The sequence below is a fragment of the Dasypus novemcinctus genome, chromosome 4 (genome assembly GCF_030445035.2).
Source record: "Dasypus novemcinctus isolate mDasNov1 chromosome 4, mDasNov1.1.hap2, whole genome shotgun sequence".
Classification (NCBI taxonomy): domain Eukaryota; kingdom Metazoa; phylum Chordata; class Mammalia; order Cingulata; family Dasypodidae; genus Dasypus; species Dasypus novemcinctus.
The window spans coordinates 102945215-102973168 of record NC_080676.1 but is presented as its reverse complement, the minus strand read 5'-3'; the positions used below and the strand labels follow the sequence as shown (position 1 = coordinate 102973168).

The window sequence follows — 27954 nt, the reverse complement described above, 5'->3', positions numbered from 1 at the left end:
GCTGTCGCATGGCAGCTTCCGACTTCTGAGAAGCCCCTGACCCACACAACCTGTCAAAGAAAGCCTGCATCCCCTGGGTTCCACCTCCATGGCCCAGTACTGCTCACCATTTCCAGGTGAGCGCCGGGGCCTTCGGGGTGTCCGCTGCCGGGTGCCGGACTGGCCCTGCCTTCCGGGGTCTTCCGTTCACTGTTGCGCTTCAGGACGCCTGCATCGCCCCGGCCTCCGGCCTCCCGACGCCGTCGCTGCCGGTTCCAGAGATACATGGCACCTGCGCCCAGAAGTAGGGGCGCCCCGACCGCCAGCGCCAGCTGCCATCGCGGCAGGCCCCCGGTGCTAGAGCCCGCAGTCCCGCCGCCGCCGCCCACCCCACTCCCGGAGCCAGGCGCAGCCGCCGCGACCACTGCCGCCTCCACAGGCTTAGAGGCGGCCATGACGAGTGTCCTCCGCCACCGTCTCCCTGCCGGTCGCGAGTGCCACAGTCACCAGGCAGCGTGCGAAGGAAGACGGAAAGGCAGGAAAGCAGTGAGCGACCCACCACGCTAGACAGCGCGCGCGGACGACAGAAATGGGCCAGAGGTCACCGGAAGCCCGGGGAATGCCGGGCCAGACCTGATAGTCCTTCTCCTCCTTTCTCAACCGTGGAGTGGAGGAGGAGAGAATTGCTTCCGGGTTAAGGGACACTATTGGGTATGAAAAAGCATCCTGCTGGAGATCTTTCCCTTTCTTTTCGCCTTACAGCTGTTTGCGACAATCACTGCTGGGGTCTTGGGCTTCCTGTACTAGCCGCCGTCGGGTCTACGTCTTCAGAAAAGAAGGGGAGAATAGCCGTCTTGCCTAGCGAAGCGGAGAAGGGAAGCGTATACAGCGCGCTTCTGGTGCGCTAGCCGTCAGAACGCAGAAAGCAGCTTTGCAGCGGCGCTGTGAATAGGCGGGAGTGGCTGAAGAGTTGTGAAGCTTATTGGCTGGTAGGGCTAGTGGGCGGGGCGCTGGCCGAGCTGCTAATTTTATTGGTGGGTTTCTGACCCTTCGTTTTCCCGTTACAGCCACGTTGGCTCCTCCGTGAGCCTGGAGTCCGTTAGCTCAGTTGTCCGCGCGTGCCAGGGAAAAACCGACGGGTTGGAAGGACTTAGATGGGTGAAGAAGGAGTTCAGAATTAAGATAGCCTGCAATATCACAGATTTTCTTGTCTACCATAGATAGTGTTTATTTTGGATGAATTTGAGGTTATTGGGGGCTAAAGCAGATAACAGAAATGAGACTATGGAAAACTGGCAAATCTTGGTTGTTGGTTCAAGTCGAAAAGACTTGAACAGGGTCACTGCGGATCACCATTTACATTACGAAAGCGATGACTCTTTGTATTATCAGGTTCTCAAACTAGTGGGTAGCAATGCAAAGCCCAAGGGTTCGTACCTGCTTCCAGCGTTTTGTATGTGTTTGTGTTTTCAGCTGGATTCGGCCAGACAGCTCAGGCCACACCTTGGGGCCTGCAGCGCTCTGATCTGCCCCACTCCCTTGTTTTACACCAGCTTTCATTCGCCTCTTTCCCACACCATAATTTCAATGCCTGGCTTTCAGACAGCTATTAATTTTATCAAATATAGGGTCACACATCTCACAAATCTTCTAGATTTATCTAAGAATTTCATTTTCTTTTTTGTTGCATTGTTCTCTTGCCCAGTTACTAATTAACAGCTGTAGAGTTACTTTACGCTTAGTGCTGTTGAATCCAGGGGCTGGAGGACAAGCCAGAGGAAGGGCCTCTTGATTACTGGTGACTAAATTAAAATTAAACAGATTTTTTTTGAAAAGAAACTAAATAAAAACAGCCCTTTCCCCACCCTCTGTACCAGAACCCTTGCAAGACATGGTTTGGAATTCACAGACAAGAAAGACAATAATAGAAAATGAGAATCCAGAATTTATGGCTCCGCATTTAAGATAAGCTGGTTTTCAGACCCTTATATTAAAATTTTGTAAAGTATTACTCTGCTTTTTGGTACAACAAAGGCTTCTCAGCGTTATAACACTAAATAAAGATTGAAAGATCTTTAAACATAATGAATTGATTGAATTAAGTTTCAGCATCATTGTTTTTCTCTTGCTGCATGTGGGTTCCTATTAGTAAATTGCTTTCAGGCAATAGGTTTCCTTAGGAACAGAACTAAAGATGTGGGCTAAAAATAACAATGAAATTAAGTAGATCATAGAGTGATTGTTGCAGGCAATCTGACCTCTCTCCCCTCCTAACGCCCCCCAACTTGCCTCTTCTAACATAATGTCTGCCTCAGTGTTTCTGGGGCCCCTGAGAAGTCGGTAGGATGCCCTTAATTCCAAACTATTGGTAGGAACTAAAAGATTTACATTTTAAAAATTTGTATTTGTTTAGTTATTGGAATAGGCTGTTATGCTAAAATCCAAAAGCTACAAAGTATTTACTCTGAAAAGTCTCCAACTAATCCCTGCCCCCAGCCTCTGATTGATACAATGTTAGAGTTTCTTGAAACATTTAAAAAATTAATATTATCTAAATAGTTTTTTTTTTTTTTTTTTTTTTTAAGATCAGCATTAGTAAATAATTTAGTTCTGGGTTCTTTTATACTTTATTAAACATCGTTTTGCTCTCCTAATTGATTATAATGTAGAACAGATGAGGGTCACTTAAATAGCTCTCATCTTACTCACCTGATGCGTGCTCTTCTCGGCTGTGAAATGGGAAAACACACACTTCTGAAGTTTTAGTAAATATTTAATTAGGTAATATTTAAAGCCCATTTAGTGTGATGTTTGTTATGAACTAACATATACTTAATGCTCAGTATCTTGTTTTTCTAAATTTTAAAGGAAAGAAGTAAACTTTTTTTTCTAAAAGTTAAAGTTTTGTATATAGGAACATAGACCTTTTATTTTTCTTGGTAAATTAATGAAACTTAATAGAAGAAGCTTTCTCTACCTCTTTGCTGGTCTTAGCAGGCAGCTGAATCAGCTAAGAAGTCTAGTGACCTGGGATGTGGAAAACCTGAAGTCTTAGTCTAGATTTTTTTCACTTTTATTTATTTATTTTTAGCTTATTTGGTATTCTTTTTTTTTTTTTTAAGATTTATTTATTTATTTAATTCCCCCCCCTCCCCCGGTTGTCTGTTTTCTGTGTCTATTTGCTGCGTCTTGTTTCTTTGTCCGCTTCTGTTGTCAATCAGCAGCACGGGAAGTGTGGGCGTCGCCATTCCTGGGCAGGCTGCACTTTCTTTCCCGCTGGGCGGCTCTCCCCACGGGGCGCACTCCCTGAGCGTGGGGCTCCCCCTGCGTGGCGCGGCACTCCTTGCGCGCATCAGCACTGCTCATGGGCCAGCTTCACACGGGTCAAGGAGGCCTCGGATTTGAACCACGGACCTCCCATGTGGTAGACGGACGCCCCAACCACTGGGCCGAGTCTGTCTCCCATTATTTGGTATTCTTTTATGCTAGGTTTTAATACTGCTGTTTGTGTTACTATGGGAACCTCTGCTTTCTATATAATGCGGAGTGGATTAGAGGATTTCTAAGGCTCCTTATAGATTTAAAATTGTATGATTCTGTCCCCTCAATTGTCATTGCATGTGAAAAGCTTTGCAGATTGGTGGCCTTGGCAGATAGCTGATCAGTGCTGCATAAATAGCAAAATGTTTATTGAACAAGTTCCTGGCTGCTGCTTTCATCGCCTTTACTGCTGTCAACTTTAAAGGTCTGGGGACACCACTGCTGTCATTCTTTAGTGGTATCAGCTGGGCTACCACCTCAGCTGCTATTGCTACTGCTACTTCTGCTGACCCTAGAGATAGTCTACTCCCCTGACCCCTGCCATTATAGATTCTTAACATTGTGTTCTTAACCCAATGTGGTGGTCACTGCTGCTACCTCCAACACTACAGCTGCTTCCAGTGGGAACTTGTTGGTTTGTGCGTTGTAATTTACTTATGACATGTAGAAGCTCCTGTTTTCCTCTGAGCCCTCATGCTGCTACTCTTCCTTCAATCTTTCTCCTGATAGTTTCTGCCTTATTTAAATTCCATCATAGCATCGTTTGAGTGGGTGGTTCTGCTTTGCTTCTCAAGAGGAATGTCACTTTCTGATTCAATCAAGTGTCTACTGTTGTTGCTGTTAGAAGGAGCCTCTAGATTTATCTTCGGGGAACAATCTACAGTAACACTAGTTCCTTTCTGCCCACTCACATGGATTTATAAGATCTTTCTATCCTCAATTAACTTAGTTCGTTACCACCCACAAGAGCTTGTGTCATTTGCGAATGTAGAAATGTTGACTTGCACTTTCTTTTATAAAGATATTGCATACAGGTTGTGCTTATTGTGCCCTGAACAAGGATATTGGGACAAGTAGAGACTGAGGTCCACTTGTACTTTGCTCACCTCAGCCTGCTCTCAGAAAGGAGTTTTTTTTTCCCCTTCTGACTTTCACAAATCCCCTGTTCCATCACTGTCATGCAGGGGAGCACTCATCCATAAAGGGATCCATTTTCTAATCCACTCATATTAGACTAGTAGCTCTGATTATGTAGACCTGATTTTAACATTGGTCTAGCACCGAACCTGAGAGCCTTTAGTCTGTGCACCCCTATCTTTTCCTTTTGTTTTTCCTAACCAGTGGAAAAGTACCATCAACTTCAGCAATGAAAAACATTTAAAACCAGAGAAAACAGTTTCTGTACCTAAATTCAAGTTATTTATTGCTGCTTATCAAACTACTCCAAAACTTAGTGACTTAAAACAACTACTACATCTCATGATTTTGCTGCCTAGTTATTTGAGCAAAGCCTGATTAGACAAAGCTGGATTGATTCTTCTATTCTGCTGGTCTCTAGAGAGATCACACAGTGGTATTCAGCTGGTAGAGTGTGTTCAGCTGATCTGAAGGGTGGTCTTTCTGGACTCATCTAATACTATAGACCAGAGCACCTTCTTGTGACTTTTCCAGCATGGCAGTTTCAAAGTGGTCTCACTTCTTAGGTAGGTCAGGGCTCCTAGAGACTGTTCAAAGAGCCCCAGGCAGAAGCTGCAAAACTTTAAAAAAAAATCACTTCTACCACATGGTGGGCCAAGTATGTTAATAAGGTCAGCCCAGATTTGTGGGGAGGTAGAGTCCAGTTCTCAATGTGAGAAGTAGCAAAGTAGTTGCAAATATTTTTAATCTACCACAACCTTCCACCAGGAATTAGCCACTGTTAATATTTTGCCGTATTTTTTGTGATTCAATTAAAAAAAACTTGCGTTATAGAACATTGACAAAAATAATTAGAAAATTTAAGTATCATACCTAATCATGAAATGTTAGTAGTTTTCTCAAAGTCAGGAACCAATCAAGGATGCCAGGTAGCCCCATACCCATTCACAGAGCACTGAAGGTGTTAGCCTAAAATAATAATAAAATAAATGTTAAAAGGAGAGTAGAAGGAAAAAATAACTTTTCATTATGAACAATATCATTTCCATAGAAAATTCCAAGATAAATCTGCATTCTACTAGAACCAATAGAATAGCTCAGCAATGTTGCAGGGTAAAATGATTGGCATATAGAAACCAATAGTACAAAATGTAAATATTTATAAATAGCATAAAATATAATGAGGTTTTTTTCCTTCTTTATTTTCTTTTAAATGTTACATTAAAAAAATATGAGGGAAGCGGACTTGGCCCAGTGGTTAGGATGTCTGTCTACCACATGGGAGGTCCGCGGTTCAAACCCTGGGCCTCCTTGACCAGTGTGGAGCTGGTGTATGCACAGTGCTGATGCGCGCAAGGAGTGCCGTGCCACGCAGGGTTGTCCCTGCATAGAGGAGCCCCATGCGCAGGGAGTGAGCCCCGTAAGGAGAGCTGCCCAGCATGAAAGAAAGTTCAGCCTGCCCAGGAATGGTGCCACACACATGGAGAGCTGACACAACAAGATGATGCAACAAAAAGAAACAGATTCCCGTGCCGCTGACAACAACAGAAGAGGACAAAGAAGAACATGCAGTGAATAGACACAGAGAACAGACAACTGGGGTGGGGGGCAGGGGGGAGGGAGAGAACTAAATAAATAAATCTTAAAAAAAATAAAAAAATATGAGATCCTGAGCACTGCTGCACCACATGGACAGTGGTCTACATTGTAGTCTACACTCTCCCCCAGTCCACCCAGTGGACCATGGCAGGACACACAATGTCCAGCATCTGTCCCTGCAGCACCACCCAGGACAACTCCAAATCCTGAAAATGCTCCCACGTCCCATCTCCTCTTTCCTCTCCCTATCATCAGCAGCTACAGTGGCCACTTTCTCCACATCAATACAATTTCTTCCCTTACTAATCACAATAGTTCCCCAGTAGAACACCACTCTAATCCATACTCTATTCCTCCATCCTGTGGACCCTGGGATGGTTATGTCCAGTCCCCCTCTACATTGAGGGGGGACTTAGATTTCACATGGATGATGGATGCAATTCTCCTGCTTGCAGTTGTAGGCATTCTTGGCTCCCTGGTGTGATGGTTGACCTTCTTCATCTCCCTGTCAGCTGGCCAGGGTAAGTCCAATGAAACAGAGGGTAGGAGTTGCAAGTCTGCTGAGGCCCAGGGCCTGGCTGTCACATGGACAGTCCAGAGATTCAGGTCTCCTGAGTATACACCAATCCAAACACCAACAACAGGTCTGGTAAAAGTATCAGAAGAGGCATGTGTAGAAAGGTCATATCTGAGTCCAACTCCATCACACTCAGGAACACAAATTCCAAAGTAGGGCCAACTGACATGGCCCTGAACTCTGGAGACATCTGCCATGACCATAGAACCTGTGGGTGTCTGTAGCCCTCATGAGAATCAGTACCTGGGTTTCTATCTACTTTGGCTGTCTCTGGTACCCTGCTGAGGCATGCATAAACATTACCCCTCTGATGACCTCCTGATTCTTTTTTGGAGACTCATAGCCATATAAACTCATTTGTCCTTTCCATTTCCCCCTTTTATCCAAAGTCAAAAAAGCAGTTTTTAAAACCCGATATTACCTGTAGGCTGAGATATTCTGCTGGTCTGAGTTGACCCTTTTATTCAAGGTCTTTTTCTAGTTATATCATCAGCTGGTTCTTGGTAGTAATCCCTCAGCACCAGGGAAGGTAATGCATTTACATGCTGAGTTTGGCTTAGAGAGTGGCCACATTTGAGCAACATGGAGGCTGTCGGAGGTAACTCTTAGGCACCCTGCAGTTCTAGGCCTAGTTCATAAAATATAATGAGATTTTATTCACAAGAGAAACTAAGTTTTAAGAGATAAAGACTTATATTGAAAACATTAAAAAGCTTATTGAGGGCAGCTATGTAGCTCAAGTGGTTGAGCACCTGTTTCCCATGTGTGAGGTCCTGGGTTCAACCTCCAGTACCTCCAGAAAAACAAACAAATGTGAGAGACATGAAAAAAGGAACCATCCTATTCATGGATGGGTCCAATATTTTAAATATGTCAATTATTTTATCTATAAATTCAATGGGATTTCAATCAAATCAATCCCAACATTATTTCCAAGGAATTTGAAAAGTGAATTCTAAAATGCATCTATAAATTAAAAGGCTAAGAAAAGCCAAGGAAATCCTGAAGGAGAAAAACAAAAGGTGCTACTGATGGTGTGATGCACTACCCTATAGCACTCCCAGGATTATGTTGGTTTCATATTGAAAAAGGGATTTTGCAGATGTAAGTAAGATCCCTAATGAGTTGACTTAATTAAAAGGGAAATTATACTGGGTAGGCCGGACCTGATCAAGTGAGTTAAAACAGTCACAGAGATTGGAAGCTTGAGAGATTTTTCCAGCTGGCTCTGAAGAAGCCAACAATCGCATTGTAAACTTCCTATGGAGAGGCCATATAGCAAGGAAACCTACGAGCTGAAAGTGGTCTCTGGCTGACAGCCAGCGACAAGTGTCTTATGACACAAGGAACTGAATTCTGCCAACAACCACTGAACTTGGAAAAAGACCTCAAGCCTCAGATGAGATTATAATCCTAAATGACACCTTAATTTTAGTCTAATGAAACCCTCAGTAGAGGACCCAGCTAACTCATGCCCAGACTTCTGATGCAAGGAAACTTTAAGATAATAAGTTTGTGTTGTTTTAAGATAAGTTTGTGATGATTTGACACCAACAAAAGAAAATTAATGCAGTTAACTAATTAGCAAAAACAAAAGAATCCTAATTGATGCTATATACAAAATGGCAAATAGATGAAAGTTCTAAATACAGAAAATCAGAACTTGAACCTTTAAGAATAAAAAGAAGAAAATAACTTGATGACTTTGTGCTTAGAAAAATATACATTTGGCTTCATTAACAATTTAAAGGTTATATAAAACAAATGACACTACAAACAAAGTGGGAAGACAGGACATACTGGAAGAAAATATTTGTGGTGCATAAAACTAACAGAAGATTAATACACAAAATATATGAAGATCTATAGCTCAATAAGAATTAGACAACTCCAGAGAAAAATGGGCAAATCATATGAACAAAGTATTCATAGGAGAAATGCAAATGACCGATAAACATATGAAAAACCCTTAATCTCATCAATAAGTGAGGAAATACAAATTTAAATAAAAATGAGATTTATTTGGCACCTATAATGTTGTCAACAATTTTAAAGTTTGCAATACCACTGAGGCAAGGATGTCAAAAAATGGAATTGTAAGTTGGTTGAGCCATGTCAGAGGGCAACTAATAGATTTACTTTTTGTGTTTCTGGGCTTGTTTATTCAACTGTTATTGTTTAAAAGAAATTCAGATGCCTGCAATTCAAAAATTCTACCTCTATAGAAAAACACAGTGCTTAAGAAATGTTCAGGGAAGCGGACTTGACTCAACGGATAGAGTGTTCGCCTACCACATGGAAGGTCCACGGTTCAAACCTAGGGCCTCCTTGACCCATGTGGAGCTGGCCCATGTGCAGTGCTGATGCCCGCAAAGAGTGCCGTGCCACATAGGGGTGTCCCCCGCGTAGGGGATCCTCATGCACAAGGAGCGTGCCCCATAAGGAGAGCCACCCAGTGCGGAAGAAAGTTCAGCATGCCCAGGTGTGGTGCAGCGCACACGGAGAGCTGACGCAGCAAGATGATGCAACAAAAAGACACAGATTCCTGGTGCTGCTGACAAGAATAGAAGCGGACACAGAAGAACACACAGCGAATGGACACAGAGAACAGACAACTGGGGTGGGTGTGGGGGGGGAGGGGAGAGAAATAAATAAAAATAAATCTTTAAAGAAAAAAAAGAGAAATGTTTAGTGATGTTTGGGGCACCGTGACTTGTAATAGGAAAAATTGGAAACTACCTAAAAGCCTTTCAGTATGTGAATGGATGGATTATAATAAAGATAATTCCTTTGTAACCACCACACAAGCCCAAAATAGAACTTTGCTACCACCCCAGAAGCCTCTTCTATGTGCCCTATCCAAAATTACAATCCTCCTTCCACCTATCATCAGTAATCGTCACCCTGACTTTTTCTTTTAGAGAAGTTGTAGGTTTACAGAAAAAAGATGCATAAAATACAGAGTTCTCATATAGCATTTATTAGTGTGGTACATTAACTATAGTCCATGGCTTACAACAGTGTTCAATGTTTTTAAATTTTTATTTTAGCAACATAGGTGTAACCTAAAATTTCCCCTTTTATCTACATTCAAATATATAACCCAGTGCTGTTATTTGTGTTCACAATATTGTGTTACTATCACCACCATCCATTACCAAACATTTCTATCAACCCAAATAGAAACACTGTATAATATAAGCATTAAATCCCCATTCCCTATGCCCAATCCAGCCCTGGGTTACCTCTATTCTAGTTTCTGCCTTTATGGATTTGCTGATTCTAATTATATCATATTACTGAGATTATATAATATTTTTCCTTTTGTGTCTGGCTTATTTCACTCAACAGGATTCTTTATATTACCCATGTTGTCAGGTGTAACAGAACTTCAAACCGTTTTACTACTGAATAATATTCCATTGTATTTATGTGCAACATTTTGTTAATCTGTTCATTGGTTGACGGATACTTGGGCTGTACCATCTTTTGGTGATTGTAAATATTGCTGCTATGAACATCAGTGTGCAAATACCTGTTTGAATCCCTTGTTCAATTCTTTTGAGTATATTTTTACATGTAGGATTTTTGTGTCATATGGTAATTCTATGCTTAACTTTCTGAGGAACTGCCCAACTATTTCCCACAGCATTTTACATTCCCACCAACTATGAATGAGTGTTTCTGATTCCCAACATCCTCTCCAACACTTGTAATTTTCTACTTTTTAAAAAGTATGAAATGGTATCTCATTGTGGTTTTATTTTGCATTTCTGTGATGGCTAATGATGTTGAGCATATTTTCATGTGCATTTTGACTATTTGTATATCTTCTTTGAAGAAATATCTATTCAAGTCTTTTGTCCATTTTTTAATTGGGTTGTTTAGTTGTAGGATTTCTTTATATAGTCTGTATTTTAAACCCTTATCAGATATGTGGTTTTCAAATATTTTTTTCCTATTGTGTAGGTTGTCCTTTTCCTTTCATGATAAAGTTCCTCGAATCACCAAGTTTTTTATTTTGATTAGGTCCCACTTATTTCTACTTTTGTTGCTTGTGCTTTGGGTGTAAAGTCTAAGAAAACATTGCTTAACACAAGGTCCTAAAGATGCTTCCCTATGTTTTCTTCTAGGATTTTAATAGTTCTGGTTCTTATATTTTTATCTTTGATCCATTCTGAATTGGTTTTTGTGTGTGGTATGAGGTAGGAGTCCACCTTTATTCTTTTACACATGGACATCAGTTTTCCCAGCACTCTGTGTTGAAGAGACAGTTCTTTCCCAATCTAGTGGAGTTGGCACTCTTGTCAAAAGTCAGTTAGCCATACTTGCGAGGATTGATTTCTGAAATCTCATTTGAATTCATTTGGTTCATTTGACTGTCCTTGTGTGAACTCCTTGGTGTTTTGATTACTGTGGCTTAGTAGTAAGTTGTAAGATTGGGGAATATGACTCTTCCAACTTTGTTCTTTTTTAGGTTGTATTGGCTATTTGAGGTCCTTTACCCTTCCATGTAAATTTGATGATTGACTTCTCCATTTCTGCAAAGAAGGCTGTTGGAAGTTTGGGATTGCATTGAATTTATAAAGCACTTTGGGAAGAATTGACATATTAACAATATTTAGTCTTTCAAACCATAGACACAGAATGTCCTTCCATTTATTTAGGTCTTTGATTTCTTTTAGCAGTGCTTTGTAGTATTCACTGTGCAAGTCCTTTACATCCTTGGTTAAATTTGTTCCTAGATATTTAATTCTTTTGGTTGCTATTGTAAATGTTATGTTTTTTCTTGATTTTTTCTTCAGTTTGTTCATGACTAGTGTGTAGAAACACTGCTTATTTTTGTGTGTTGACCTTGTATCTTGTTACTTTGCTGAATTCATTTATTTGTTCTAGTAGCTTTTTTGGTGGATTTTTCAATATTTTCTGTATATAGGATTATGTCATTTGCAAATAGGGAAAATTTTACTTCTTCCTTTCCAGTGTGGATGCCTTTTGTTTCTTTTTCTTGCCTAATTGCTCTGGCTAGAATTTCTAGTACAATGTTGAAGATCAGTGGTGACAATAGACATCCTTGTCTTGTTCCTGATCTTAGAGTCTTTACCATTAAGTAGGATGTTAACTGTGGACCTTTCGTATATACCCTTTCTCATGTTGAGGTAGTTTCCTTTGAGTCCTAGTTTCCTAATTTTTTTATTTTAAATACAGAATGGGTGCTAGATTTTGTCAAATGCCTTTTCTGTATCAATTGAGATGATCATCTGGGGTTTTTCTCATTCATTCTGTTAATGTGATATATTCCATTAATTGATTTTCTTATGTTGATTATCCCACTTGATCATGGAGTATAATTCTTTTAATTATACTTTGGATTTGGTTTGCTAGTATTTTGTTAAGGATATTTGTATCTATATTCATAAGGGATATTGGTCTGTAAATTTTCTTTATTGTAGTGTCTTTATTTGGCTTTAAAATTTTTAAAAAGGAGCTCTAGATTACATGAATGCTACATAAAACTGTAGGGGATTCCCATATGCCCTACCCTCTGCCCCTTCCACATTAACAATATCCTTCATTAGTATTGTACATTTGTTACAATTGATGAACACATATTGAAGCATTGCTACTAATCATGGGCTACAATTTACATTATAGTTTACACTCTGTCCTGCACAATTTTGTAAGTTATGACACAATATATAATGGTCAGCATATAAATACACTACCTCTCCCCTGGTGTGGAATATGACTCCTGGGAATGAGCCTCCTTGGCACCAAGGGATTATTACCAAGTGCCAAGTAGCAATGCTTCTGGAAAAAGATCTTGACCAAAAGGGGGAAATATTAACTACAAATGAGTTTTTATGGCTAAGAGATTTCAAAGTGAGTCTGGAGGTCATTCCAGAGGTTGTACTTATGCATGTCTCAGCAAAATCTCATTGATTGTCCCAGTAAACAGTGCCTCAAACAGTGGGACTCCTGAGGGCTCTAGAGACATCCAGACACTATAAGAAGTACAGACAAGCTTAGGAATTCAGCACTCTGTCAGTAGGTCTCACTTTGGAATTTATGTTCCCCAGTGTAATAAAATTAGACTCATTTATATTTTCCTGACACATGGCTCTTCTGCCCCTTTTATTTGAACCTATAATTAGCACTATACTTATTAAATATATGTCCCAGAGACTTAAATCTTCGGTCATTCACGTCCTAGTTGAGCCCTGAATCTCAGCAGAGTTGAAACACCTACTCTGCATTTCATTGTACTCATCCACGACAATTAACAAGGAAATGATGATTGACAACACCTATCCCAAGGAATAAAATGTGTCTTTATTTGGCTCATTACAAGGGTGATGTTGGCCTCATAGAATGAGTTAGAGAATATTCTCTTCTCTTCAATTTTGGAAGAGTTTGAAAAGAATTGTTTTTCGTTCTCCTTGGTTGTTTGATAAAATCGCCTGTGAAACTTGTTCCTGGGCTTTTCTTTGGAGATTTTGGATTAGTGACCCAATATCTTTACTAGTTATTGGTTTGTTGAGAGCTTCTATTCTTTATTCAGTATAAGTAGCTTGTGTATTTCTAGGAATTTGTCCATTTTGTCTACATTATCTAATTTGTTTATAGTATCCACTTATGGTCCTTTATATTTCTGTGGGGTTAGCATAATTTATCCCTTTTCTTTTATGATTTTAGTTATTTGTGTCCTCTCTCTTGTTTTCTTTGTCAATCTAGCTACAGGTTTGTTGATTCTATTGATATATTCAAAGAGCCACTTTTGGTTTTGTTGATTGTCTCTCTATCTTTTTTTAATATTGTTCTCTAATTTATTTCCACTCTAATCCTTCTCTTTGCTTTGAGTTTAGTTTACTCTTCTTTTCCTAGATTCTCCATGTGTGAGGTTAGGTCTCTGATTTGAGATCTTTCTTCCTTTTTAATGTAAGCATTTAGAGCTGTAAATTTGCCCCTCAGCACTAGCTTTGCTGTATCCTATAAGTTGTGGTATGCTGTGTTTTCATTTCATGTTGTGTATTTTATGAAAATGAAATATAACCTCTAGATATTTCCTAATTTCCCTTGTGATTTCTTCTTTAACCCATTGGTTGTTTAATACTATGTTGTTTAATTTCCACATATTTGTGAATTTTCCAGTTCTCCCTCTGTTATTGATTCCCTTGTGATTGGTGAAGGCACATTGTATGATTTCAATATTTTAAAATTTATTGAGACTTGTTTTGTCACCTAACATGTCTGTACAGTATTGAAAGTAGTGTATTGAAGTGTCCTACTATTAATGTAGACCTGTTTATTTCTTCCTTCACATCTGTCAATATTTGCTTCATTTTGGGGGGATCTCTGACATTATGTGCATATGTATTTATACTGTTATATCTTCTGGATGAATTTATCCTTTTATCAGTATATGGTGACCTTTCTTGACCTTCATAACAGCTTTTTACATAAAGTTTATTTTATCTGAGATTAGTATTGCTATTCTCCCCCAAGTCTGCCACAGTCAGTTTTGCTGTTTATAAAATCCTCAGCTCACAGTTTCTTTCCTTCTGTATCTTAAATAGGTTGGTCTATTTTATTCTGACATAAAGCATTGCATTAGAAAGTCTTATGGTAATTTAATTTTCTTTCTTTATAACTCATATTCTATACTTTCTCTCCATAGAATCCCTCAGGAATTTTTCTTGTTCTTTAAAATCCTATAAATAGACCAGCATATGTTTTGGCATTGTTACTTGGGTTCATATTCTAAAGTATGTGGTATATTTTTTCAATATGTAGTTTTAAATATTTTTTCAAGAAAATTTTCTGAAATTGTAGTTTTAAGTAGTATGTTCTATGCCCTTGATTTGGCTTTCTTTATCAGGTGTCTATTATCTGTATGTTGACTCTTCTCTGCATATCTTCAGTATTTGTTGGTTTGTCTTGAATTCTATTTCTTTTTAAAATTTCATTTTCTTTTTATTTAAAAATTCATCTTTTTCATCCTCTACTTCTGTGAAGACATACTTGTTTTTATTTATTCACTTTTGTGTTCCTTTTAGTTTAATCTTCATTTCTGAAGTGACTTTTTTTTAAACTTATACTTCTTTTCTGAGTTTTGTCATGTCATTTCTGAGTTTTCCTTTCTGTTTTATCTTCTTTTATGTCTTATACAACTTTGCTAATATCATTTAATTCAGTTTTAAATAGTAGATAAGAATGTTTATCTGTTTTGTGAATATACATTTTGGGCATGTTTTCATTATAGGGATCTTATTCAATTCTATGTTCTCATTTTTTTCCTACAAAAATGTTGCGTGGGATGTTTACCAATATTTTCTGCTGCTCATTTTTATGTGAATGTTCAGAACTTTTAGAATGACCGTGGGTTCAGGAAATTTTTTTTTTTTTAATACTTCAAAGAGTTCCCTCTTCTGTTGTATTTGTGTAGTGTTTAAAATTATGGCAGCTTGCTTTCTAAGATTTGCTGACTATGCTTCCCTACACAACTTTGTTCTAGACCTTCTCTTTTGTTTATCTCTCTTGTCCATACCACTTCAATTTTAATTACATTCCCAGGAGCTTCTCCTCAGTGTGGGGCCCCTTCATAGAAGCGAGCTCTGAAAGCTCAGTTTTGAGAGGTCATGGTAGCCTGGACAGTTACATCCTTTTAAGCCTTTCTTACCACAGCTCCTTATATTCACTCAGTATTGGAGAGGATAAACTCCTCCCAGTTTCAGATACTATTCTCAAATTGGTCCCCTGTGTATTCCAGCCTATTGTCTATATTGTGTTTCTCCTGTTCTCAAGTCTGTTAAATGCCCTATTGTTTTCTTTCTATTCCTTTTGCATGGACAACTATACCAGGTTTTTAGTTGTTTTGGTTTGGCCCCAAACTCTCCACCTTAATTTTAGCCTTCATGGGGACATCTTGTCACCTAGCATTCTTGTAAAAGTTGTCCATAGGCTTTTGTTTCTCTCTACAGTTTCTCTGTTGTTTTTTATTTGGGGATTCAGAGAGATTGAAAACCTATACAGTCATCATTGCTATCTTTCTAGAATACCTCTAGCTCAATAGCATTTTGATCCTGCAGTTACCCATTTCAGGAATTTTTTTGGCACCAGTCATTTTTCTTTTTTAAATTTTTGTTTGGAAATATTATACTCCTGGGAAGGTACAAATAAATTTACAGGGAAGTCCCATGCACCTTTACACCAGCTCTCACAATGTGGACAAATTGCATAACTAGTATAATATCAAAACTAGGAAACTGACATTGGTAAAATCCATGGAACAAACTCAGATTTTACCAGCTATACATGCACCCATGTATGTGTGTGTGTGTGTAGTTCTGTGTAGTTTTATCACATGTATAGTTTCTGTCACTACTACCCCAATCAAAATAAAGAACTGTTTCATCATCATAGACTTCCTAATGTTAATCTTTTATACCAGCCTCCCCAATCCTTAACCTCTGGCATCCACTACTTTGTTTTTATTTCTATAATTGTGTTATTTCAAGAATGTTTCATAAATGAAGTCGTATCGTATGTGACCTTTTGAGACTGGATTTTTTCACTTGGTGTAATTCTCTTGAGGTCCATTTAAGCTGTGTGTATCAAACCTGCACATTCATGTACAGGTGTTTTGTTTTTTTTTAAGATTTATTTTATTTATTTCTCCCCACCCCCTTGTTGTTTGCAGTTGCTGTGTCTATACCTGGTGCCTCCTTGTTTCTTTTGGAGACACCAAGAACAGAACCTAGGAACTGCGACATGGGAGGGAGGCACCTAATCAGCTGAACCACCTCTATTCCCTGCTTTTGTTGTGTCTTTCCTTGTATTTTTCTTCTTGTTGCATCATTTGCTGAGCCTCCTATCATGCCAGTTGGCTGTCTTCTTTACAAGGCACATGGCACTGAACCAGGGATTTCCCATGTGATAGACAGGTGCCAAATCACTTGAGCCACATCTGCTTCCCATGTACAGGTTTTTGTATAAGCACAGGTTTTCATTTCTCTAGTATAAATGCCCATGAGTATAGTTGCTGGGTCATATGGTAGCTGCATTTTTGGCTTTAGGAAAATATTGCTGAATTTTTTGTAAGCATATCTGCGAAAACAACTTCCTCATATTTTCAAAAGTGGTAGAAAAGGGTTTGACTAGAAAGAAATGAAATTAGGATCTAATTTTATATAATATATTCCAAATTCTTTTTCTTTTGGAGTAAATTTTTACCTTGTTACTTTGGGAGAATTTATGACCAAAGATTTCCTTGCAGTATTGGGGGTTCCCAAGATCATCCCCAATTTAATTGAATCATTGAAAGGACCCACAGGATTAATCATATAGTGGTACTCATGGCCAGGATTTATTACAGTGAAAGGATATAACAGAAAACAAGTAAAAAGAGAAGGCACATGGAGTGAAGTCTGGGGGAACAAGGTGCAAATTTCATAGTCCTCTTGTAGTAAAATTGCTCAGAATGTGTTTAATTCCTCTAGAAATTATTTGTGACAGCATATGCAACATATTGTGCCCAGTGAAGCTTGTTAGATACTTAGTGTCCAGGGTTTTAATTGGGTGCTAGTCTTCTTGGCACCTCTTACCTAACTTATACCAAAATTCCAGATTCCCTGAAGAGAAATAGGTATTCAGTATAAACCACATTGGTTGTGCAAACAATTTAGGCCAAACTTATCATTTAAGGCAAGTTTAGTATCAGTGAAGGGAAATATTTGCCATCCAAATTCCCCGACAGTAGCTAAGAGCAAGTCTTTGCAAGCAGGACTATCTGGGAATAGGCAGTTTTTTGGACCTACTATGTTAACCCCTTTCTGCAGTCTACCCCCTTGGCCCTTGGTCAAGGCTTATTTATAGCAAAATTGTTATCAGTAGAACTGTATGATGTAGGGTGAAACCAACCTGTAATATTGACTTTAACTAAAACCCCAGGAATCCTGGATTTAACCAATGAAAACAAATCCCATTAACCAAAAGTCAGGTGGATTTCTCCTGAATTTTTTGTATTAATATTTTTTACTTGGCCTCAGGCATCACTTCAAACATAGCACCACACTGGCCTGTAAGTTGAAGCTGACCTGCATGCCTTCTACAACTGAGGCAGTGCATGATAGTCCAGGTATGCACACTAGAGTATATCCTAGAGGGTAACCCTGGAAAATAGAGTTTACAATTGTTAAGTCACTCCAATCAGGACATACATTAGTCAGGTAGTACAGCTTAACAGGGTGTGTCTTCCCACTGTGGACCTTTCTGTCCTAGGGTTCCTAGTCTACTCCAAATAATTCAGTTGAGTCCTTGGTTTTAGAGAGATTGTAGAAAGGTAATCAGTTTCAATCAGTTTTGCTTGTCTATGACATTGATTTATTCCCTTGAGGAGTGTGGATGACACCTGGAGGTGTTCTACATGAAAAGTGCAGGAGCTGTGATGCCTGTCAAGTATGTTTGTAGCTCTGCAATCAGTTTGAATTCAAAGAGCTCACAGAATCTTGGAAAGACAACATAAGTAGTTTTTCTTAGGGAGGAGAAGAAGGCATTCAGGAATCCTGAAAAACAAAGATCATTAATGCCCTTCCCTTTCCCTTTAGGTGCCAGGCTTTTGTGTTTTTTTCTCTGTTATTACAAAATCAGTGTTTCTCATTCAATAATAAAAACTTTTCATTTCTTTCTAGTCATTTCTTATTCTCCTCCACACCTTTCATCTGGAAGGTTTGGTGCTAAAGGGACAAAAGCATGTTCATAGAAAAGCATTTTTTGATATAACTTAACTGGTAAGACATTATGTTCAGGAATAGGTTAGGACAAAATTCTGAATTTTAAAAACTTTCAGAATGGATTTACATAATCCCCTTATCCTTTTATCCTTATCATTTATTCAGTGAGTGGCCTGCATGTGATCAATCTCTGTCTGGGGTCAGCTGCATTTAATGATAATCTCCTTTACCTTGGGAAAAATGCTTACCGAAAGATAGGGACTATAATGTTCATAGAAACTTCATTTATAATAGCCCTAACTGGGAAGCAGACTTGGCTCAGTGGATAGGCCTCCGCCTACCACATGGGAGGTCTGCCGTTCAAACCCCGGGCTTCCTTGACCCGTGTGAAGCTGGCCCACGCACAGTGCTCATGCGCACAGGGAGTGCCCTACCACGCAGGGGTGTCCCCCCTGTAGGGGAGCCCCACGTACAAGGAGTGCACCCTGTAAGGAGAGCTGTCCAGCGCGAAAGAAAGTTCAGCCTGCCCAGGAATAGCGCCACACACGGAGAGCTGACACAACAAGATGACGCAACAAAAAAAGAAACACAGATTCCCATGCCCCTGACAACAACAGAAGCGGACAAAGAACACGCAGCAAATAGACACAGAGAGCAGACAACTGGGGTGGGGGGTGGGGGGAAAGGGAGAGAAATAAAATAAATAAATCTTTATTAAAAAAAACAAAAAACAAAATGACCATCAGTGGTAGAGTGGATAAAAATTGTGACACATTCATATAATGCCATACTATACAGCATGAATTACTGCTACTGAAAAGACATGGATAAATCTCACATAGTGTTGAATGACATAATACATACTGTATAATTCTATTGATAGGAAATTAAAAACAGGCAAAATTAGTCTAGGTGTCAGAAGTCAGAAGTGCCTTATGGAGGGCATATGTACTGGAAGGGGGGAAGAGAGAGCCTGCCTGGGGGTGGCTATACAAGTGTATACATACATAAAAATTCATCATGCTGAACACTTACGATTTGCACATTTTGATTTATGTAGGTAATACTTCAGTAAAAAGGAAAAACTTTTCTCTTTGCCCTTGGAACTGGATTTAGTATCATTTTTTTTTTTTAAGATTTATTTTATTTCTCTCCCCTTCCCCTCATCCCCGCTAGTTGTCTGCTCTCTGTCCATTTGCTGTGTGTTCTTCTGTGTCTGCTTGTATTCTTGTCAGTGGCACTGGAAAACTGTGTCTCTTTTTTGTTGTGTTATCTTGCTGCGTCAGCTCTCCATGTGTGCGGCGTCACTCCTGGGCAGATTGCACTTTTTTCACGTGGGGCAGCTCTCCTTATGGGGTGCACATCTTGCGTGTGGGGCTCCCCGACATGGGAGACACCTCTGTGTGGAACGGCACTCCTTGTACGCATCAGCACTGTGCATGGGCCAGCTCCACACGGGTCAGGAGACCCTGGGTTTGAACCCTGGACCGCCCATGTGGTAGGCAGATGCCCTATAAGGTGAGCCAAATCTGCTTCCCACATTCATTTTTTATATTAGAAGAATATCTACCCTTGGATGTACTTTCCTGTGCATATCATGTATCAAGAGCTGGCCACCTTGCTGGTTACAGCCTGTCCCTTGTATGTGAGCCCACTTCAGAACTGGCTTAGAGCTGAGAGATGTATTAGGAGGGTCATGCTTCATCATCATTGACAGCTGGAAATGCCATAGGCAGCAAAGAACAGGGAAAACCAGGCAGTGAACTGTACTTCCCACCCTTAGGATGTGAGGTACAAGCCTCAGCAATGGAAGGATTCAAAAGCCTCTCTCTATAAAAAGACAAGGGGGAGGGGAATGTAGGCTGCACAATTTATAAATAGACATTGCCTGGGGCTGCTTGATGGTGTGGTGGTTGTTTGGTTAATCTTTTTCCTTTAAAGAGTTCACTATCAGAAACCATTTGAAAATACCACTTTCATTTTGGGGTGGTGGTGGAGGAGAGATATCCTGGATGATATTTCTCTTTGCCAGATTCAGGGATAGGCCCTTAACATTTTGAATCATTTTTACAGGGAGCACAAAAATGATGATGATGATGATGATTCTTTTGCCCATTTGATGAGCAGCTTCTGGGGTCTCAGCTGGATAGAGGAGGGTGAAAGAGGACTCCAGGAACACCACCAATCACAAGAGAGCAGTTTCAGGAAAACTTTCTTGCCCTGCCTGGTGAGTTATTATGATAAAAAATGAAGAAATATTTACCTAATAGATGAAAATTAGGTCTCTTGGAGGTTAAGAGAAATGATAAAAAGGATTTCTGTCCGTATAAAAAAAGGTTTGGAAGCATGGGTTTTAAGTCAAAGACAACTTTATGCCAAAGGAATCTTCAAAAACATTACTCAAGAGAAACCCCACTCCCATATGCCAGCTCTCCCCTTGGTTCTATGTGAAGTGTACACTCAGTGGCTCTCATTTTCATCACAGCATTGTGCTGAACTTCAGTTTCCTTAAGTTAATCATAAGGAAGTTTGGACTGGATGATCTCTGAGAATCTTTCTAGCTCAGGCTTTCCATGATTATATTATTCATTCATTTTAATCTTTTATATTTGCATTCCAATAAGTAGGGTATTCATAATGTGTGAAGTAGGAATATGGTAAGTTTTAATATCCCTAGTTTCTAGATAGTGAGAACCAGGCAGAAACAAAGAGATAAACTGTTATTTACTATTTATCTCAAAAGCCCTCAGAGCTACAACAAATATGAAAATAAAAAATCATGGTTTATAAAATATAGTTTCTTTAATAAATATTAACCTCTACCAGACTTTTAAAACTGTGGCAATGCAACTGTATTAGAGTTCTCTAGAGAAAGAGAATAAAAAAGAGATATCTGTCAATAGTATGTGATTCTTTAAGAGTCTCTCACACAACTGTGGGGATGCACAAGTCCAGGTTCTGCACGTAGGCTGCAACCAAGGGCTGCAGTGAAAGTCCCTTGAAGGTTCTTGACGAGTTCTGGGAGATGTTGGCTGCCCAAAGAAGAGGTGGGAATTCTCACTCAATGCTGGAATCACTTCCCCTTTTAAGGCATTCAACTGATTGGATTAAGGGTCACTCATTGCTGATGGCAATCTCCCTGATTGATGTAATTATAACCAGCTATCTATGATTTACCACTGCAGTAAAATCAATAAATACCTTTGTATTACAGTTAGCCCAGTGTGTGCTTGACCAAACAACAGGGCACAATTACCTGGTTGAGTTGATACAATAACCTAGCCATCACAGCAACCTATTTAGAGAGAGCTACTCTTGGGTTGCAATGTTGTTTGCCTTAAACTACTGCAAAATAGCAGAACTTGCTAGCGATAACATTCCTAAATGGTTTTCACCTGACATTTTTTTCTGCTTGACCCTGCTTTAGGCAGTTGCTCTGAGTTGACCTGTTCAGATTCTTTGAGTCAATGCTAAATTCCATATTATCAGATGTTTTCGTTTCCTAAAGGCTGCCAGTGCAAAATACCAGAAATGGGTTGGCTTTTGTAATAGGAATTTATTAGGGTAAAAGCTTACAGTTCCAAGGCTGCTGTTTCACCAAAGATCAGCTGTAAGTGAACCTGAACTCCTGCTGTGTAACAAGGCAAAATGGTGGCTGGTCTCTGCTCTTTCCTTCAGGTTCTCTTTCTCCCTGAGCTCAACTGTGGGTGATCAGGCATGTGGCATGTCTCTCTTTGGGTTTATCTCTTTAGTTTTAAGCTGCACTGCTGATTCTACTCCAGCACTTCTCTCATCCTCTTGGAGGTTCTCTGTCTTTTGTGACTGTAGGTGATCCTGGAGTCCTCTCCCACATGGCAGGGTAAAATGACAATTGTTTTTCTCTGTTTCTGCTTTCAGTTCTCTGTTTATATGACTCCAGCAAGAGAGCTGAGACCCACCCTGAGTCATGTCTCACTGATGTAGTCCAATCAAAGACCCTAAAGCTATCTAATTAAAAGTGAGCAGCTAATCAGGAGTGGATGTATAGCTCAGTGGTTGAGCACCTGCTTCCCATTTATGAGGTCCTGGGTTTAATCTCTGGTACCTCCTTAAAAAAAAGGTGGTCTAATCAAAAGTTCCCTTAATCAAATCTAACCCAAATTTCCTATATACAATAGACTTACATGTATAGGAATGGGTTAGCTTAAGAACACAATTTTCTGAGGATGCATAAAAGATTCAAACCAGGACATCAGACTAATATTCAAAAAGCATATGTTTATTTAGAGAGTCAAAGCATGGAATAAAAATTATGATCTGACAAATAGAGTAGAAAATGCACTATCATAGAACACAGATCTGGGGACCAGACCCATGGGCTATATTGGGCAGAGTCCTGAAAACTAGTCAGGGAGTCTGATTCTTTATTTTCTATTTACATAAAGTGAATCTGTACTTGGATATTTAATTTTTTCCTATCTTTAAAATATTTTCAAATTTTTCTTACTTTAGAGATATGAGAACAATTATATTTTCAATTTTTGTATTTTGCTTAAATTGCAATAAAAAAGAACTTAAAAACTCACCTTTTTCTTCTCTCCCAACTGCTCCAATCCAAGGCCCTACCCTCTCTCAACTGTTAATTTACATCCATCAATATTACATGTATAAGGAAAAAGGAGCTTCCATCTTTTTGTCTATTTTGAATGTGCTTTTCTAATGTGGCTTTATCTGTCTTGTGATTCATGCAAAACTATAGTAATAGAGAATTGATTCATTCAACATATGTATTGAACACCTATTATATTCCAGGCACTGTGGAAGGCACTAGGATTTACAGGGTAAAAGAAAGCATACATGGTCTCCATGCTTGTGAAATTTTCAGTCTAGCTGAAAATTCAAATTTGGCAGGAAAGAACAAGATATGACAAAGGGTAAATCTTACTCCTCAGAGAACACTACATCTTGGCCAGGCTCATTGTAATATGTAGTTGCTATTTAAAGTAAATTAAAATATATATATATATTTTAAAGGTTTTATTTGTTTCTCTTCCCTTCCCCACCCCCCCCCAACCCGGTTCTCTGCTCTCTGTGTCCACTTGCGTTCTTGTCAGTGGTACCAGGAATCTACGTCTCTTTTTGTTGCATCATCTTGCTGCATCAGCTCTCTGTGTGGCACCACTCCTGGGCAGGCTGCGCTTTTTTCACACGGGGCAGCTCTCCTTATGGGACACACTCCTTGCGCGTGGGGCCCTCCTATGCCAGGAACACCCCTGTGTGGCATGGCACTCCTTGTGTGCATCAGCACTGCGTGTGGGCCAGCTCACCACACAGGTCAGGAGGCCTTGGGTTTGATCCCTGGACCTCCCGTGTGGTAGGTGGATGCTCTATCAGTTGAGCCAAATCTGCTTCCCAAATCAAAATATTTGACTTTACTGTCCTGTTGTCTTTAAAGAAAAAAACATAAAGTAAGTTATTGAACTGATCTGCCTTTTCTGCCATCACATGATTAATCTAAATGTAATGATTTTAAGGCTGAGGTAAAAAAGTTTCCATATAACTTACCTATTCTGCTCACTGCAAGTGCTTTAATACCTTAGTAGATTCAGCTTTCTAGTCATCTCCTTCAGCTTAACAAAGTTCTCTTTACATTGTCTTATACAGACTGGGTTTAGTGGAGGGGAGGATTATGCTAATTGGAGACCTCTTTGAGGAGGAACTTGAATTCACTGGCCTAGGGCTTTAGTAACTCTAAAACAGGGGTTCTTAATAAAGGGTCAATGAGTTGGAATTGAAATTCAAAAAAACATTTTTCTTGTGTGAACATGTTGGCATGGTGTAATATATTTATTAAATAATATACAGTATAGTGTGGACTTAGGAGCCTGTGATTTTTACCTGGCTGGCAAAGGGGTCCATGGAACAAAAAAGGTTAAGAACTTCTGCTCTAAATACACCTTCTCAGTGCCTCCTCTATGCTCCATTGTAGGCACAATACGAGGCTGCCCACATACAATTTGAGGGGATACAAAATAAGCCTCTACACCCAAGGTTGCTTTTTTTCCCCCCATTTTTCTTTTTATATTCTCTCTCCATGTTCCCAGTTTAAAGCAATAGAAGATATTTTTAATAAGTTAACATTTTAAAAAGAGGGATCTTCTCCCTAACCAATTTAGAATGCTCTTTAAAGTTTAGTCACATACCAAAGGTAAGACAGTCACACATCAAAACAAGCAAACTGTAAAACTTATCTGATATAAGGGGATATTAAGTGTATACTTTATCTATAATGTGATCTAAAAAATTCTTGGCATTCTTTTCAGACCCCTTAATGGAAAAGGACATTTGTTCAAACATGCATCCTTAAATCCCAGTCTCAAAATTTTCAAGTATCATTATTTTTTACTGATAATATAATACATGATCATTGGGGAAATGGAAAATACTAAAAAGGAGAAGGAATACAACAGCACCAGAGACAACAACAACAGAGAAAGCCTTTGATATCATTTTTATATCATTTTGCTCTCCTTTAAAATTGCCAATCTTCTGATATTACTCTACTTAAAATACCTCAATGCCTTCCTAGTCTGGCCTTCCTCACTCCTTTCAAGCCCACTAAATGCCCAGTCCCACCAGATTTCTCGTCCATCCACCCCAGTAAACTTCTTTTGTGGCAGGTCCTCTGCACATACGGTGTTCATTCTCAGGTAGAAAAACATTTCCTGACCCCTATTTAACTCCCACTCATCCTTCAGATTGTAGCTTAATCATCACACCTTGACAGAAGTCTTCCCTGATCCCCCCCACATCCTACCGCCCACCCAAATATATATATAGTTTTACCCTGTTACACTTCTCATTGCACCCTGAACTTTCCCAGCATTTAGCCATAATGTAGGTGTAGGCCATATTTGATTAATGTCTATCTCCCATCCAGACACAAGCTCCAAGGAAGGGAGGCACTGACCCCCTTTTGGCCTCCACCTTATCCATAGCCCCTAATAAAATATCAGATCTACAATAAATTGACAAATACATATATAGATTTACCTTATTTATTTTAGTAGCTTTACAAATCTTTAACCACATTTCTGATTATTGTTTCAGAGTAAGATTTTAGATGTTAATCACTGGGTCTGGGGAGATCAATATTTTAAGCCTCCAGACAAATTGAAGGAAAAATGTCCATCTCTCCTTAAGCCAGCCAGCTTCTCCTTTTGAATTCATTCAAAACCTTCATTGTGATTCCCACCTTGAGGTCTGCCCTATGGAATTCGGACTTGCCTATCCCCATAGTCACATGAGTCAATTCCTGTCATAAATTTCACAATATTTACATATTATCTCCTGTTGGTTCTGTTTCCCTGGAGAACCCTGAATAATTGGAGAGATGATGAGACCAGATTTGGACAAGTCAGATTGTGTGCCCAAGAGAAACTAAGAGGACATGTTGAGTGGGCTGAAGCTCAGAGTATAGGTTTGGGTTAATGATATAAATTGGGGAATCATCATAGTATATTTAGAAATTGAAGCCCAGGGATGAGGCATTTAAGGAGATAGTGATGGACGATGATGACTGAATACCTGAAAGTAACTTGTTTCTCTTCCTGTTGCTAGGATACAAAGGAAAGAATTATATGTAAATAAGTAGGTAATGAGATGCAACCCTCTCTTGGAGCCAAATTCCACTTCTGGTGGTCAAGAACATCCTGTTGAAGCAATAAAGTATGAAAACCGCTCCAACCAGTTGACTGCACCTGTGCAGAAGCAGCCCCTTGCTGTCCTCACTTCAACTTGCTTAATTAACATAGTAAAATTCCCACCCGGGGGTGGAGTTATCTGCCCCTTGTTTGATCATGCAATGTATGTGTAAGCATGATTTCCTGAACATACTAATCATACAATTGTATAACTAGCTATGTATGTTCATCCTTATGCACAAAAGCTAGTGCATATTCAAAGCAAATGCTAAGTAGTAACTTAGGTATTTAAGCAAGAGTAAAACTGCAGCACGGGGAGTCACATCTAAGTTGCGTTAGACTGACCTTGGCTCTTCTCTGCAGACATAATGAATATAAATTCTGCCTAACTTTCGTGTGAAAGTGTGAAAGTTTTTTTCCTCTACATCTCTGGTTATCGCCTAAGGCCCAGCTTTGGGGCCTAACAATACTATAACGTGAGAAAAGAAAGAAGGAAAGGAATAGTAGTTTGGAACCTTGGGGAACTTCAACAGTTATGGACTAATAGAAGGAAAGAGTGAACAAAAGAGTCTAACGAACAGTGGCAGAAAGATCAAAACAAAATCAATAGAGTACAGTAGTACAGAAATCAAGGAAAAGAGTCTTTCTAGAAGGTCTCTTAGGGCAACTGAGTCAAATGCTACTGAAAGATTAAGCAAAATAAAGAAAAAAGGGTGTTCACAGAATTTGGCAACATGGAGACCAACATCCTAACCAAAAGTAGCTGTGGATGTAAAAGCTATATTGGAATGGACTGGGAGTGAGAGAAACTGAGAGAAACTTTAAGAAGTTTGACTTTTCTGAAGTGTTTGTCCTTTGATTCTTTCCAATTGGGATTTTAGCTTTGCTGCTATTGTATTATATAACATCTATATTTGCCTGTAGGTGAGCTATATTAATTTATTTTTAGGATATTTACTAACATTAGTAATATGTAGCAATTCTTTTTGTTTTTCCATCTACCTTTTAATTTTTGTTGCTTTTGATGTACATTAGAGGTATTTTCATGTAGTTAAATTTTTCTTTATGAGTTCTTCCATTGCCCTTTTACTTAGAAATTTTTTCTTATATAGACATCAGATAAATATTCACCCTCATCATATTATTTCTTGAACAATTATGGTTTCATTTTATTCAAAAATTTTTTATCATTTTGGAATTTATTTTTAAATATTTATCTAAGTCTTGGAAAACTTCATTTTATTGCTGAAAATTAATGGTGGGGTTACAACAAAGTTAGTTTGGGAATGTTCTACTTAATTTTTTAATCAATTTGCTCTACTGCCTTGTTGTAGAAGGTCTTACTGATCAAGAAGAGCATGTAAGTTCAATATGAGATATACTTATTTAGTATCTTATGGACATTCTGGCTCTGTGTTAATATAATTCCTTTATAGTGTGAAAATTATCTTTCTGTGTTCCTAGGTTCCAGTGCTTCCCAGAATTGCATCATCTGACTACCACTCTAGAAGGCATTCTCATGAGAACCAGGAATTCCTATGCCATAGTTTATAAATGATTACAGAAAATGCTCAATGGATGGATGATTCAAGGAGCCGCTGGAATCAAAAGGACAATTCCATTCCAAAATAAAGGAATTTTCAGAATCCTTTGAACAACAACTATGTTTGTGGACCAAACTCTTTGTCTCTTTGGTATATATCAGAATTACTGAAATTTTAAAACATTTTAGGAAAAGAAACCTGTAGCAGTTTGATATGGTTATGAATTCCAAAAATAGATAATGGATTATGTTTATAATCTGGTCTGTCCTGAGGCATGATTAAGTTATGATTAGGGCTTTGATTGGGCCATGTCATTAGGGCATTGAGTCCCCACCCCTTAGTGGCAAAGGACAGAGTTGAGGGTTTTCGATGTTTGAGTTTTG

At 39.1% G+C, this 27954-nt stretch overlaps 1 protein-coding gene and 1 long non-coding RNA gene across 2 annotated transcripts in view; one reads left to right on the top strand and one right to left on the bottom strand.

The window, feature by feature from the left end:
* TOMM70 (translocase of outer mitochondrial membrane 70) overlaps positions 1 to 936 on the bottom strand; it is a 51132-nt gene extending 50196 nt beyond the window's left edge. The window contains exon 1 of the mRNA XM_004479239.4: positions 108 to 936. Coding sequence (XP_004479296.2) covers positions 108 to 434 — 327 coding nt within the window. The 5' untranslated portion in view covers positions 435 to 936. The remainder of the gene's footprint in view (positions 1 to 107) is intronic.
* Positions 801 to 27721, top strand: LOC131278268 (uncharacterized). The gene is made up of 3 exons (XR_009185583.2): positions 801 to 968; positions 20419 to 20572; positions 27492 to 27721. It is a non-coding gene; the product is annotated as an uncharacterized lncRNA (long non-coding RNA).
* The last annotated feature ends 233 nt before the right edge of the window (positions 27722 to 27954 follow it).